Below are 17,226 nucleotides of genomic sequence, written 5' to 3'. Positions count from 1 at the left end.
GAAACTAGGTGGAAAGGACAAAGGGCGAAAGAACTAGGTGAAGGATACAAATTTTGGTATGTAGGGAGTAGTAACACTAGAAAGGGAGTTGGTATAATTGCTGATAGTGAAATGAAAGATAACGTAGTAGAAGTTGTAAGAACGAGTGATAGAATGATGTCAGTGAAATTTGTAATTGATAGAGGTATTGAATGTTGTGTGTGTATGCTCCCCAAACAGGTCTGGGTGAAAATGAAAGAAGAGCTTTCTATGATCAATTAGGAGACGTACTGAGTGATATTCCAGCAGAGGAGAAAGTTATAATAGGAGGTGATTTCAATGCACATGTGGGCCAAACCAAGACAGGATATGAAACAATACATGGGGGATTAGGCTTTGGAACTAGAAATGAAGCTAGAGATGACATGCTTGAATTGGCAACAGCATTGGATATGACGATTGTTAACACATTCTTTAAAAAGAGAGAAACTCAACTTATTACCTACAAAAGTGGACAACATCAATCCCAAATAGACTACTTCATGATAAGGAACGAAGACATACGTGAATGCAAGGACTGCAAGGTAATAGTTAGTGAGACAGTAAGCCAACAACATAAGCTGCTTGTTCTGGACATCGAAGTAAAAAGCGAAACTAAACAAAAAAATCGGAGAGGACCACAAAAAATCAAGTGGTGGCTGCTGAAAGATGAGAAAGAAGGTCTATTCAGGAGAAGAATAGTAGAAAAAATATGTTGGAACATGAAAGGCAGCCCTAATACAATTTGGAGAAAAATGGCCAGTAGTATTAGAGAGACTGCTATTGAAATACTTGGGAAAACGTCAGGAAAAAAGTTTGAGGATAAAGAGACTTGGTGGTGGTCAAACGAAGTACAAGGAAAAATAAAAGAGAAGAGAAAATTATATAAAAAATGGCAAGAAACCAGATCCGACACAGATCTTCAAACTATACGGTGGCGAAAAAGGAAGCGAAAGTAGCAGTAGCAAAAGCCAAAGTAGAAGCGTATTCAAACCTATACGATCAACTTGATACCAGGGAAGGCGAAACGAAGATATATAAAATAGCCAGAGAGCAAAAAAAGCAAAAGATTTTAATCAGATTAGATGTATCCGAGATGAAAATAATAAAATACTATTAGTTCACGAAAGGGATGTCAAAAAGAGATGGAGAAAGTACTTTGACAGCTTATTAAATGTAGAATTTGACAGACAGCCTGTAGAGTCAACGGAGACAGTAGCAGCAACGGTCACCAAAATAACCAACGAGGAAGTGGCTCAAGCGCTTCAAAAAATAAAGAAAGGAAAAGCGGTAGGACCAGATGATATTCCTGGGGAAGTATGAAGAGCATTGGGAGATACAGGAGCAAGGTGGCTAGCAGGTCTATTTAATAGAATTATGGAAGTCAGACAAATGCCAGACGAATGGAGAAGCAGTATACTGGTACCTGTTTACAAAAACAAGGGAGATATACAACAATGTACAAACTACAGGGCTATAAAACTGCTTAGCCACACCATGAAAATATGGGAAAGAGTAATTGATAGACGGATACGTGAAGAGACCGAAATATCCGAGAATCAATTTGGCTTTATGCAGGGTAGATCAACAACAGATGCAATTTTCATTATAAGGCAGTTGATGGAAAAATACAGGAGTAAAGAAACAAACGCTCATATGGTATTCATTGATCTTGAGAAAGCATATGATAGAGTTCCTCGAGAGGTTCTGTGGTGGGCACTCAATAAGAAACGAGTCCCTGGTGAATATGTAAAGATTGTGAGGGATATGTATGAGGGAGTAACGACTAGTATTAGGACAGGTGTGGGAGAGACTGATAAATTTCATGTGAAAGTAGGATTGCACCAAGGCTCTGTGCTGAGTCCGTATTTATTCTCATTAGTTTTGGACCAGATAACAGAGAAACTACAGGGTATCATTCCATGCTGCTTAATGTATGCTGATGATGTCGTGTTAGTAGCAAATAGTGAAAGAGACTTGGAACAAAAACTGGAATAGTGGAGACAAGCTCTGGAGGAGAAAGGTTTAAAACTTAGTAGGACAAAAACAGAGTATTTGGGATGTCCATTTAAAGATGGAGCTACTACAAATAAAATGGTATCTTTGGATGGTGAAATGATTGTGAAAAGCAATAGTTTTAAGTACCTAGGATCGGTATTACAGAGTAATGGAGAAATAGATGGAGATGCATGCAGTAGAATTAGGGCTGGATGGATGAAGTGGAAAGAAGCGAGTGGTGTGTTGTGTGACAGAAAAATTCCAATGAAGCTGAAGGGAAAATTCTATAAAACAGCCATAAGACCGGCTATGATGTACGGAACTGAATGTTGGGCAGTGAAAAAGAAAGAGGAACAAGGAATGCATGTGGCGGAAATGAGAATGCTTAGATGGATGAGTGGAGTGACAAAGAAGGATAAAATTAGAAATGAGTATATTAGGGGAAGTCTAGGTGTGGCACCAATTGATGCCAAAATAAGAGAGAATAGGTTAAGATGGTTTGGTCATGTTCAACGTCGAGACGTTAATCACACAATACGAAGAATAGCTGAAGTGCAGATTCCTGGAAGGAGTAGGAGAGGAAGACCAAAGAAAACCTGGGGGGAGGCGATAAGGCAGGACATGTTGGTAAAGGGGATAACCATTGATATGACCCAAGATAGAATTGTGTGAAGAAATGCAATTAGGGAAGCCGACCCCGGATAGGGATAAGGCAAAGAGAATGATGATGATTCAGTTTGGGTTCAGAAACAGACTAGGAACCAGAGGAATGTTATTTTCTTTTATTGTGGATGTGCATGTTTGTTACATTGATTCTGAAAAACCATTTGACAAAGTAAGACATGAAAAATTAGTCCAAAGGACAACAACATAACATAAAATGGAAAGATCAATTTTAGGCAATTTTAAATATTCATTAGCGGTTACACATGAATAGAAAATTTTACATAACATAGAAAGTAACGCAATCTATTTAGAAAATTGAGAAAACTAGTAGCGCCATCTTTTGAAAAAAGTGAGCTCTAATTTTACCATATAAAATTTAAAATGTCTTCAAATTACAGATAAAACTCAATGCATCCATGTAAAAGCCATTGAATATTGCATTGTCATCGAGTTCTAAGCTATCCTGAAAATTTTAGATCTCCAGCTCGTCGGCAAATATGTTTAAAATTGATTACAAGATTTTTCCCGGACAAATTGACAAAGATATAGGAAAAGAACGAAGAAAATACAAAAATATGAAAAACGAAAGACGAAAGAAGTATAAAAAACGTGGTAAAAAGGCAGATGGGCGAACATGCTGTAAGAATGACAGGCGACAGTGTACGATTTGATTAATCTAGGTGGATAAAACCTATTTAAAATTATGTACAGTAGATTCACTCTATAACGAACACGGGTATTACGAGGTTTCGCTTATAACGAGGTACACTAGATGTCCCGTGAAATTCCTATTGAACTATAATACCTCTATAACGATGCATATTTGGTTATAACGAGGAAAAATGAAATCGAAGAATGTTTCTTTACCTGTTGTCCAATACCAACTATTCAGAACTAATATCCGATATTGAACAGTACTTATATTTTTATCACCCCGTACATCACACGAACCAATTTGTTATCATATTTAAACATGTGCGGGATATTTCATTTGTTTAATTGTTGCAATTTATAAACAATATTTTGGCAATGGACATTTAATTTAGCTGACTAAGTAAAACCTTTGTTATTTTGTCGTGTGGGCTATGACCCGATTCATGTTGCCAACAAGAGATAATACGTTTTAGAATCATTCTCAAGAATCACTTCAACCAGGCCAGAAGTGCCTTTAACTTCGTTCACTAGAATCAATATATAGCATCAAATAGTCTTCAACTAATTCGCGTACAAGCAACATACCAGTACATCAAACGGTCTCTCGGGGTTGTAGGGTTTACTACCCTGGTGTCAGTCGATATTAATAAAATTGCTAAGTGCTATTGGTGTTTCAATTAACTAAAGATCATCCTTCAATGAGCCCGTTGATCAAGATTAGACACCTGTTTTTGGTATGGTGATTAACATAAATAAATACCATAACTACCTGTACACAGGAATGCCCAACATCTGTGTGCTTATTGAATCCAGTGCTGTAATAAATTCCTCCGCCGGTAATAAAATTCTTCCTTCTTGTTTCTCTATCTACCGATATTGAATATTGTAGAAATTTTACAATTTACGATGGCCAAATTTCATTGTTGAGGTCGACCATCGACACCTAATAAACTACAACCTACTGATCGACCATCGACACCTAATACACTGGGGTGCAAAATTAACCGGACACCTTAAAAATTGGTCGTTTTTGATGTATCGAATTTCCTAAACCTGCTATCCGATTTAAGTGATTTTTTTAATATACCGGTTGGACCAAAAGTCAGTTAACCGTTTTGTATATTAATAAAAGCAAAAGTAACTGAAGTAAAAAACGTTTATTCTTTATTGTAAATAAGTAGGTACAAAGGAGTGCTTTACATTTTATCTTCAAAATGTAAACCACCTTCATCAATACATTTTTGGCAACGCTTATACACAGTGAAATAAGTCTTTCTACAGACTTCCAAGTTGGCACGGAGAACTTCAAATTGGCAAAAACTCTATCTTTAAGTACTCCCCACAAGGCAAAATTACAGGGCGTCAAATCTGGCGAAGGCGCGGGTCATTTAATTGTGTCTCTTCTCCCCATCCAATGACTAAACTGATCATTTAGAAACTCACGAACTTGCAATCCGTAATGAGGCGGTGCACCGTATTGCTGAAATTATCGAATACCTTGTAACTGTGGATTATTTGCAAGGCCCTTCACAGAGCATGTAGTACATTATTTGACGGTTTTTGCTGTACATTTTAAAGAACCGTTTGGATTGACATAAAATTTGGCATACGCATAGCCAACATGTCAAAGAAAAAAAGTGATATTGTGCCGATGTGTGCTTTTGCCCTGGGGGTGAAAAACATACGTTCAAAATAAGTCCAAAATTCGGTAAAATGCCTAAGCAACTTTTATTCTATACAGTTTTTTCACCAAGTTAATACTTTTCGAGTTATTTGCGAGTGAATTTGTTCATTTTTAAACAAAATAACCACGTTTTTAGACGGTTTTTCGCAAATAACTCAAAAAGTAAGTATTTTATCGAAAAAACCGTTGTTAGCAAAAGTATAGCTTGTAAAAAAGTGAAAAAAATTGTGTATACATGAAGTCTCTAGACCTAGTACAAGCAGAGTTAAAGAAGCATAGCTAAAAAAAATTAGGTTCATATTCGCCAAACTTCAAATAAATATATTTCAACGTTTTTATATTTCACTTTTTGGAAAAAACTCATTACAACTTTTTTAAAGAGTTTAAAAAGCTTTATGTCCATTTTTATAAAAAAATATTTTGGCATCAAATGTGAGTAAATTACGCTCCAAATTCAGTTGGTCCGTTTTGATTTGGCATAAAAAATCGGGAAAATCACCCCCTAATTAACAACTTAAATAGAATTAATCGTTACCGCTTCACATATTGCTTTATTTATGTTGTGTCTATATGATCTGTAAGTTTCATAGATTCAACGTGCTCATTTTTGAAAAAAAAATGGTTTTAAAATAAAATTTTTAAAATTTTTAATTTTGAAAAAAATGCTCTTTTTCAAAATAACTTAAAAATTATTAGTAATACCAAAAATCTCAAGAAGTAATAAAATATACCTTTTGCTTTTCTGAATATTTTGGACTTTTTGTTTTCCTGTTAGACAAAAATCGGTTACGCTACGGCTGTTCAAAGTTTGCATACACTCGGGATTAGTGACTCGTTCGAGCCATTTTAACTACAGCCTTTTCAAGAATAAGCACTTTGAACCGCTGAGACTTACAGATCGTATAAAGAATAAATAAGTAAAGGAACTTGTGAAGCGGTAACGATTAATTTTATTTGATATGCTAACTAGTTGGTGCTTTACGCGATTCTTTTTGCCAAAAAATAAAAGGTACCAACAATATTTTGATCATAACTTACTTACTTTTAAGTTTAGAAGTTTTAAAAAAAAAAAAGAATAAATTTTAACACTTTAAAAAAGTTGAAATGAGTGTTCCCCGTAAAGTGTTCCGTTTTAGGTTATTTCTCGATGAAATATTCGATTTGGAATTTGACGAATCAGATTATAATTTTCATTACCTACAACTTTGCTTGTACTGGGTCTACAGACTTAATACCTATATATGCACCATTTTTTTCATTTTTTTTTATAAATTATATTTTTATTAAGAATATTTTTTTCGACAAAGTACTTACTTTTTGAGTTATTTGCGAAAAACCGTCTAAAAACGTGGTTATTTTGTTTAAAAATGAACAAATTCACTCGCAAATAACTCGAAGTATTGACTTGGTGAATAGAACAAAAGTTGCTTATAATTAGTCAGTTTATCGAATTCCGAACTTATTTTCAACGGCGGATCCAGCAACCTTGCAAGGTGGGGGCAATGAAATAAAAAATTTCTCATGACTGGTGTACGCAGGATTCTTTTTCGGGATGGGCTGATATTTTCTTATTCTTCATGTACCATGTCCTTTCAGAACGTTGGTTAGCATCATAGTTATCTTAATTTTATTTATTGCCACCCTAAATCAACCATGAAGTTCTTCTTCGTCCTGGACTGCGTTTTCCTGCTATTTTCACTTGAATAATATTTTGTATTTGGGATCCAACCTATATTTGGGACCTCTCACTAAATGAACAGAAATAATGAATGAGACATTCCAGTATTGTGGATTTTCGAATCTTCTCTATCCAATAAACTCTTAAAATTATTCTATTGCGCTTTAGATCGATTTTATTCATAGTCCAAGACTCGACACCATACAGTAAGACCGAGAACACGTAGCAGCGAAGTAGTCGGATCCTTAATGCCAATTTTAGGTCTCTGTTACATAATACTTCATTTAATAAAACCCCCTGAATAAGAGCCGCTTCTAAAAGCGGCTCTTATTCAGGGGGTTTTATTAAATGATCAAATTACCGTAACATAGCACCGGCTTACTATTAAAGATTACTATTTTTATCTGGTCTCTGGCATTGAATTGAATAGATGGCAATAAACAGATTTATTGTGGGACTTTTTCATTTATTATGTTCCAAAAACTTTTAATAGGTTTGTTCTAGCAAACAGTCAAACTAGTCAGAAACCGTCAGCAAACAGTTGGTCAGTGAGAAAACATAATACAGTCACCAGTGCTATCCCCTCTACTCGCGCTGGTCCACTATTCGTTGATGGTTTCAAACCGTTTGAAACTGATGCTAGAACAAACCTAATAATTTTCGATTCGAAGGAATTTTGCCATATTTATGTTTCAGTTATCAACAGGACACAAAATTCGCTATTATATTCAATCGTAATTTATTTCTTAAAAACAGTGTCAGTAGACACCAGGCGAGGTCTCAAGGAGAGGGCAATTTACTCCATTGACCCGCCCTTGGATCCGCGCCTGCTTATTTTGGACATATACTTTTTCACCCCCGAGAAGGGGTGAAACTCACCCCCAGGGCAAAAGCACACATCGACACAATATAACTTTTTTTCTTTGACTTATTAGCTATGTGTATGCCAAATTTCATGTCAATCCAAGCGGTTCTTTAAAATTTAGAGGTTTTGCAATATTTTACCGTTAAAGAATGTACTAATGATATATTTTCTTGGAGACGCCGCAAATTTGCTCGTGACTTTTTTGATGGCGTTAACTGACTTTTGGTCCACCCGGTATTATAGTCTTATTCTTTAACAATATCGCTGTAATAGTATTGTTGCTAAACAGTTAAATTTTCATTGTATACCGGGTGTACCAATCAAACTTTGTTTTTTCTCAAAGTTCGCATGACCCTGTGGAATATTCTAGCATTTATAAAATACTGAAATTAAAATTAAACTATAGCCTCATGTTGTCTCAACATTTTGTTTTTTGATTCATTCACTTACATTAGACCATAAAAAAAGTTAGGTACCTACTTTAACAACAAGCCATCTTTTTACGGGTCATATTACCCGTATGTATGCCAATGGTGAATATTAAATTCTTACTTGTGTGTTGAAAAATGTACAATAGCTACGTCTTAAAACCCACCAAATTTCATTTGCATATCTCAACCGGTTTTAAAGCAATAAATAAATCGTCAGTTTGTAAGAAAAACTTCAACACCCTCTATCCCAGAAACGAAGCATTTGCGGACATAGGTTTATAAAGCAAACTGTCATTATTTTTTCCTGTAGCATTATCCCTTGAATTTTGCCATGCTTATTTAAAAAACACCCTGTATTGATGAAAAACATGGCTAACTGTTAAAGTACATACCTAACTTTTTTATAGTCCAACATAAGCGAAGGAATCAAAAAACAGAATGTTGAGAAAACATGAGGCTATAGTTGGGTTATAATTTGAGTATTTTATAAATGTTAGAATAATCCACAGGGCGGTGCGAAGTTTGAGAAACAAACACAGTTTCATTGGTACACCCGGTATACAATGAAAATTTACCTGTTTAGCAACAATATTATTACAGCACAGCGATATTATTAAAGAATAAGGCTATAACATACTAAAAAATCACTTAAATCGGAAAACAGGTTTAGGAAATTCGAGACATCAAAAATGACCCATTTTTAAGGTGTCCGGTTAATTTGGCACCCTAGTGTAGTAAGAGGCTTCAAAACATTTCAGCGGTAGTGGTATGCAAAATATTATTGTTGTCTGATATAACGAGATTCGCTTATAACGAGGTAATTAGTCCGCCATTTCAGTTCTCGTTATAGAGGGAGTCTACTGTATATTGTTAAAACTACGTTTAAGCATCTCATTCTTACTTTACATACTTTAAATATAACACGAAGCGAAGACAACCCACGCTACGGATCTTTTAGAACCAATGGACGAGACTACCTGGACCCTTTTCGGGTGGACGATTGGGCGCTCAGTGTGATCGTCAACGGTAACGTGTCTACATGTGTGTTGGTGTAATGTGCAACTTAAAGTACTTGTTTATGATGCATTCGAGAACTACTAGAGGTAATTATGTACTTATTTATTTATTTACTGTATTTATTATGTATTTATGACCAACTGGATAGCAGAGGCGCAGAACAGAAAAACTCAATTTTAAAACACCTAGTATAGTTGCTATCAAGATATTTCAGCAAACCTTAATCTTAAGCTTATTACAAAGTCATTTGTATTTGAATGGTTTGGTTAAATTTACAGTACAGGTAGAAAGTATGTTTTCTATTGTTAATCTATTGTACTTTTTACCAGAGCACGCCAGTTCTCGCCAGTGGCGCACATCCACACTCCCCTACACACGACACTATATATACACGAAATTGGGCCAACTCCCATCTTAATGTTCAAGGAAAAGACTCACCCATTCATATGTCAACCATCCATTTTGGTCCACGAGTGTGTATTTTACGGCCCTTCCTATTTAGGGTCTGTTTTTCGTTCTCGTCCCCAAAACTCCCAAGAACTTCGAAAATTTAACTCCGACCTTTGCGGCTTCTGATAATACTGATCATTACCTTTCTAACGAATATCTAATTTTGAAAATCGGTTATACCATTCAAAAGTTACCGAGCTCAGAAATATGACTCAATTTTTATTTAAAAAAGGGAAAATGTTTGTCGATATGTATGTATGTATAGTCCGACCGCTATAACTTTTCCCATGTGGTACGATTCATTTTCAATCAAATTAAGTCAAAACAGAAAGTGAAACGTACGCCGATGTGTGTAGTATATAGTATACAGTATACAAAATGTATACAGGGTGAGGCAGATAAAAGTCCTATTAGAAATATCTGGAGAACTAAAGGAAACAGAATTATGAAAATTGGAATAAAGGGGTTTTGAAGAGTGATCTCTTTAATGAAAATATTTTCATCGATTTGCTACTTCCGGTTATACCGGAAGTGGCTTATAACTTCGTTTTCTTAAATGGAACATCCTGTATATTTTTACATTTTTCGATTCTCCTGGATGTCTTCTTTCTTAAAATATGAGGTTTTGTAATGTTACACAGGGTAGTTTAAAAGATAATTACGTTTTTTTCTTAATTTTCTAGCAACATTCACACCCTGTAGAATTGTAGTAGTTTGACATCAAAAACTCTATTTATGTTCAAATGATTTTTAATATAGTCTACTATTGTTAAAAATTGTTAGTATAGCTAAATGTTGAATTGTACTATACAGGAATTGTACTGTACTATACGTCGAAACTCGGAAAGAATATTTTCTGAGTTTTCTTAAATGAAACACCCTATATTTTATTATTGTAATGAAATGATATTTTATGCTACTTTTTTATTTCTTAAGCATTCCCCATACCTAATGCTTTAATTTGTGAGTTATTGGTGATTCAAGCCAAACATTAATTTCAACAAAAATAGGTAAAATTTTATTAGGTTGGCCGTGAAAATATTCAATCACAAATAATTTTTCGGAAATAAATACATATTAATCTAGACTGATCTTTAAAATTGTCAATAGTGGTTGAGCTATCAAAATACCTACGTAGTTCACATTCTTGGCGCGATTAACAATTAAGCACAAATTAAAGCATTTAGGTATAGGGAATGCTTAAGAAATAAAAAAGTACCATAAAATGTCTTTCCATTGCAATACTAAAATACTGTCCATTTAAGAACATTCAGAAAATCCTCATTCCGAGTTTCGACCAACCCTGTATACTAAAATTTAACATTTAGCTATACTAATAATTTTTAATAATACACTCGCGATCATAAAAAGCGGGTCACTCGATGAGTTATTCAAGTTAGATGTCTCGAATTTTCTAAACCTCTTGTCCGATTTGAGTGATTTTTTAGTATGTTATAGCCTTATTCTTTAACAATATCGCCATAATAATATTGTTGCTAGACAGGTCAATTGTCATTGTATACCGGGTGTAACAATCATACTGTGTTTATTCCTAAAAGTTCGGAACACCCTGTGGAATGTTTTAGCAAAGATAAAATATTGAAATTAAAACTCAATTGTAGCCTTAGGCTCTCTTAACATGTTCTTTTTTGATTTATTTGTTTATGTTGGATAATAAAAAAGTTAAGCACGTTAATAACTAGCCATGTTCTTCATCAATACAGGGTGTTTCTAAATAAGTGCGACAAACTTTAAGGGGCAATTCTGCATGAAAAAATAATGACAGTGTGCTTTATAAACGTATGACCGGAAATTCTTCGGTTTCGAGACATGGGATGTTGAATTTTTTCTTACAAACTGACGATTTATTTATTGCTCTAAAACCGGTTGAGATATGCAAATGAAATTTGGTAGATGTTAAGAGGTAGTTATGGCGCATTTTTTGACATATAATGAAGAATTTTATATTCACCATTGGCGTGCTTACGGGATGTATCTAAAATGTTTATACCCGTATGCACGCCAATGGTGAATATAGAATTATTTATTGTATGTCAAAAAATCCACAATAACTGCCTCTTAAAACCTACCAAATTTCATTTGCATATCTCTATTGGTTTTAGAGCAAAAAATAAATCGTCAGTTTGTAAGAAAAATTTCAACATCCCGTATCTCGCAAACGAAGCATTTGCGGACATATGTTTATAAAGCAAACTGTCATTATTTTTCATACAGAATTATCCCTTAAAGTTTGTCGCACTTATTTTGAAACACCCTGTATTGGTGAAGAACATGGCTAGTTATTAACATGCTCAACTTTTTTATTATCCAACATAAACAAATAAATCAAAAAAGAAAATGTTAAGAGAGCCAAGGCTACAATTGAGTTTTAATTTCAATATTTTATCTATGCTAAAACATTCCACAGGGTGTTCCGAACTTTTAGGAATAAACACAGTATGATTGTTACACCCGGTATACAATGAAAATTTACCGGTCTAGCAACAATATTATTATAGCGATATTGTTAAAGAATAAGGCTATAACATAATAAAAAAATCACTCAAATCGGACTACAGGTGTAGAAAATTCTAGACATCTAACTTGAATAACTCATCGAGTGACCCGCTTTTTATGATCGCGAGTGTAGTAGACTACATCTAATGTAGTAGACTACATTAAAAATCATTTTGACATAAATAGAGTTTTTGATATCCAACTACTACAATTCTACAGGGTGTGAAAGTTGCTACGAAATTAATAAAAAAACGTAATCAGTTTTTAAACTACCCTGTATAACATTACAAAACCGCATATTTTAAGAAAGAAGACATCGAGTAGAATCTAAAAATGTAAAAATATACAGGGTGTCCCATTTAAAAAAAACGAAGTTTTAAGCAACTTCCGGTATAACCGGAAGTGGCAAATTGATGAAAATATTTTCATTAAGTAGATCACCCTTCAAAACCACTGCAATCCAATTTTCATGATTCTGTTGTCTTTAGTTCTCTAAATATTTCTAATGGGCCAGTTATCTGCCTCACCCTATATACACATCGACGTTCGTTTCAATTTATGTTTTGACTTAATTTGATTGAAAATGAATCGTACCGCATGGGAAAAGTTATAGCGGACGGACATATGTATGTATGTATGTATGTATGTGGAAAAGTTAAACCGATCTGAATTTTATTTCTGTGTTTGAAGAGGGGGTCATGGCCGATTCAGAACCGATGTAGTTTGTGACTTTCGACCACCCATAAGCCAGCTATAGGACTTGGTAGGTACAAAACGGCATATTTTTTGGGGGTATATATCTTCGGTTCAAGAAGAGACAGGAGAACCGCAAATACACCAAATCAATAGTATTGAGTTAAGCTTTCAAATGGTGTTTAAGCCGCCAGGATCAGACATACACACGGCTCAGTATAGCCAAAAAACTGAAAAACTAAACTTTGAAAATTTTGGTTTTTCGACAATTACTCAAAATTTCAACCTACGAATTGCGCCAATAACTGAGCGTTTGTAGAAGGACTCTAGGCGAATCTGACGATGTATACCTCATATCCGGGAAAATTCGAATTTTTAAGTTATAGGCTTCATAAGTATGATCAAATCTATTTCTTATGGGAAAAACGGTTTTTCAAGCTCAATAATTCCTGTAATAGCTTCAGTTATCATACTTGACCTTAGATGCATAAGATAATACTTCTCAATACGTTTCAAACTCATGTTTAGTGATCAAAATAGGTTAAGCCGTTTAGAAGTTATTAAGTTACAAAAGTATAATCCAATTAACGATTATTCCCTAAATGGTTTATGTAGTTGTAGTGGTTACGACGCTAAATTTGATCTGGCAACGGGCAATTCGAGTTCATTTACCGGCCATTTCAATATTTTTTTCAATCTATTTCGAATAGAAAAAAAATCTAGTGTACATTGGATGGACACTAGATCATTTGGGAGATAATGCGACAAAGGCGACTATTTATAAAGCTTAACGTGTAATCGAGAAACATTGCATTTAACTTCATACATTTAATTTATAAATAACTTTGAAAAACTCCTGATACAAGAATAAAAAACGCGCCACAAAAGAGTAACTTTGATACAGTTTGAATTTTGAAACTCTTTTGTGGCGCGTTTACTTCAAATTTAGCAAACATTATGTAAAAATCTTTTAAACTAAAACTAGAATTTTGTTTTGCATCAAAATGAAAATACATTTTCGCGCCACGTAATATTCATATCAGATCTTTTGTAGATGGAATATTGTATGCGCCACTTATTTTTACGGCGTTTAGCGGTTTTTTATTCTTGTAATTATTATACCTGCTATTCACTGTGTTTACCTCACGAAATTTAACGATACTACTCAAATACAAATGACGTTGTAATAGAATTATGATACGGTTTTCTCAAACATTTTGTTGGCAAGTATACCAGATTGGCCAAATTATCGCCCCATTTTTTTTGTATATTTATAACAAATTCTTCTTCTTCTTCTTCTTTTTGTATAGACATGACTGTCTGTTTTTTCAATGTGCCTCTAGTAAGTTGTCGTTCCATCGTTTTCGTGATCTTCCCACTGATCGTCTTCCTATTGGGGAACCGTCTCTCGCTGTCCTGACTACCCTATTTGTTGTCATTCGGCTTATGTGGTCATTCCATTCTATTCTTCTGTTTCTTACCCAGTTATTAATGCTATCCACCTTGCATCTCCGTCGTATATCTGTACTTCTAACTCTGTCCCATAGAGTCCTACCTTCGATTTTTCGAAGGGTTTTCATCTCCGCTGTTTCGAGCAATCTTTTTGTCCTCTCTTTGTCGGGTCGTGTTTCTGCCGCGTTGACCAAATTATTGCTAAAATTATGTAAAAGCGGTAATATTACAATATGTTATAACTTTGAAGACATTTTTACCCACACCTTTTTTCAAAATTCAAAGCTTATTTTCTTTTCTATTTACTTTCACTTACAAAGTTTATTAATTTACCTACTTTCTTTAAGAGGAAAAAGTAGCGATCAACAGATAGCGAAAACGCGTTCCAAGATTGCGGCCGTAATTTTGAATATTTTTTCGAGATATTTGGCACACTTACTCGTAATATAATAAAGAATGGCGGTACAGAGCCCAATTTGAAAAATATATTAATATGTGGAAATTACCCTGTAATTAAATACAATATTAAAAAAACGAGCCTGTACCGCCATTAAGAAAAACAAAAAAATACACTTTCTTCCAATAAACTTTTTTATCGGATGCCTAGATTTTGTGTCATTTTGGAACTACTAAAATTTTTTATTTCATTAGTAGTTCCAAAATGACACAAAATCTAGGCATCGGATAAAAAAGTTTATTTGAAAAAAGTGTATTTTTTTGTTCTTATTAATGGCGGTACAGGCTCGTTTTTTTAATATTGTATTTAATTACAGTGTAATTTCCACATATTAATATATTTTTCAAATTGGGCTCTGTACCGCCATTCTTTATTATATTACGAATACGTGTGCCAAATATCTCGAAAAAATATTCAAAATTACAGCCGCAATCTTGGAACGCGTTTTGGCTACCTGTTGATCGCTACTGTATCACCTTAATAATTAAATACTTACTTTCAATCCTTAATAATCTCAACTCATGGTTAATATCCAGATTGTTCATTGAAAAAGTATGAACAATTCTGGTAAGTTTATTTAAATCAGATTTTATGATGGCATCAAAAGTATCAGATGCCCTCCAGGCTATCAACTCACCATAGTTTTCAACCTTAAACATAATTTACAACAAATATTAGATTGAGGTTTTATACTTTATTCTAATAAATATAAAGTATAATACAAAATATAATATATAGAAATGCTCTACCAACCCATTTAGATATAGTAGTGGCCAAAAGCCTAGGACTACAAACAGACATCCGAACCTTAAACGAAGGATCAGCAGACCACAACCCCATACTCATAGAAATAGGTACATGGGAAGAAGATAACAAAACAACAAAGAAAAGAAAGAAAAGTAAGTGGTCTAACTTCAAACGCCTAGTGAGCATAGGAATTGGAAACATTCCTACAATTGACAATCCACAAGAAATAGAGGAAAAAGTCCTAGAGCTCGAAAACATCATAAAAGAAGCACTAAGAAATAGCACTACTGAAGAAGAATATGAAATTCATATGGGAAGATTTAGAGACATAAATCAGGAAATAAAAGAAATGATAAGGGAAAAGAACAGAGCCAAAAAGAGAACCAGGAAGATAAAAATAGGGCAAATCGACTGAATCGACAAGTCAAACAGGCACTAATAGACCATAGAAGCCAAAAGTGGGAAAACTACATAAAAGAAATGGAGGAAAGGAGCCAAAATATGCAAGAAATATGGAGGCTCCAAAGAACTTTAAGAAACGATAGAAAACCCATTCCCCCACTACATGGAGAAAATGGGATCGTCTACACAGAAGAAGATAAAGCCGAGGTGATGAGAAGGACACTTGAAAGAGAGTGTACACTGAATTATCACCAAGACGAAGATATAGACTTTATCGAAGAAGTCGAAGAAACAGAACTAGAAACGCCCGAAGAACAAGAAGAAATAATAAATCCCACATCACCAAGAGAAATAAGTGAACTGATTCGAAAAAGTTCACCAAAGAAAGCACCTGGTCCAGACGAAATCACTAACAGAGCTCTGAAGTATCTTCCCTCGAAAGCAGTTGTGTATTTGACAAATATAACAAACGCAATACTAAGATACAGGCTCTTCCCAAATCGATGGAAGGAAGCCCATGTAATTATGATACCCAAGCCAGGAAAGAACCACATATTTCCTCAAAATTACAGGCCGATTAGCTTACTTCCAGCAGTCAGTAAGATAGTGGAGCGGGTCATCCAAACCAGGCTCCAATCAGAGACAGACAGGCTAGGCATAATCCCAGAATCACAGTTTGGATTCAGAGCTCAACATTCCAGCGAACTTCAAATATTAAGACTTACCGAATATATAGTAGCTGGATTCAATGACCAACAATATACGGGAGCAGCCTTTCTGGATGTAAGCAAAGCCTTTGATAGAGTGTGGCATGAAGGACTGACATACAAAATGAGAGATTATGGATACAGCGGGGCCATGACGAAACTCATCTCCTCGTACCTAAGCGACCGGTTCAGCGAAGTTCAGGGTCCGGATAGGACCAGTTCTATCAGAACACGGAATGCCGGAAGCTGGAGTACCACAGGGGGCAGTTTTATCACCCCTTCTGTATAGCATATATACAGCAGATGTTCCAAGAACCCCCGGAACATTGATCAGCCTTTATGCAGACGACACTGCAATTGCTGCAAAACACATGAACCTAGATATAGCTGTAAGAAATCTACAGACGGCATTGGATACAATAGAAGAATGGAGTATCCAATGGAAAATAGCAATAAATCCAGATAAGACCCAAGCGGTTATCTTCAAAAAGAGAAGAGATAACCCAGAAGAACAGCTAACATTGCAAGACAGACCCATCGAATGGCAAAACGAAGTTAAATATTTAGGAGTCACAATGGACCAAGGTCTTACATTCACATCAGATGTCAACGCAACAGTCCAGAAAACAGCAGCGGCCAGATCGGCAATAACAGGACTCACAGGAAGAAGAAGCAAATTAGCTATGAAAACAAAATTAAGACTGATAAATAGCATTATACTGCCAATAATTACATACGCATCTCTTGCATGGGGTCACATAAGTCAAAGTAACAAAAAGAAGATACAAGC

The 17,226-nt window shown here is 34.8% G+C and overlaps 1 protein-coding gene across 2 annotated transcripts in view; it reads right to left on the bottom strand.

The window, feature by feature from the left end:
• The window catches only part of LOC126880020 (biotin--protein ligase), a 223,977-nt gene that overhangs the window by 45,746 nt on the left and 161,005 nt on the right, over positions 1–17,226 (bottom strand). For both annotated transcript variants that reach the window (XM_050643543.1, XM_050643544.1), the window contains exon 4: positions 15,077–15,230. In XM_050643543.1, the coding sequence (XP_050499500.1) occupies positions 15,077–15,230 (154 nt within the window). The remainder of the gene's footprint in view (positions 1–15,076; positions 15,231–17,226) is intronic.

Source organism: Diabrotica virgifera, chromosome 2 (assembly GCF_917563875.1).
Source record: "Diabrotica virgifera virgifera chromosome 2, PGI_DIABVI_V3a".
Classification (NCBI taxonomy): Eukaryota; Metazoa; Arthropoda; class Insecta; order Coleoptera; family Chrysomelidae; genus Diabrotica; species Diabrotica virgifera.
Note: the sequence above shows the minus strand (reverse complement) of the source record. Positions and strands in the feature narration are given on the sequence as shown.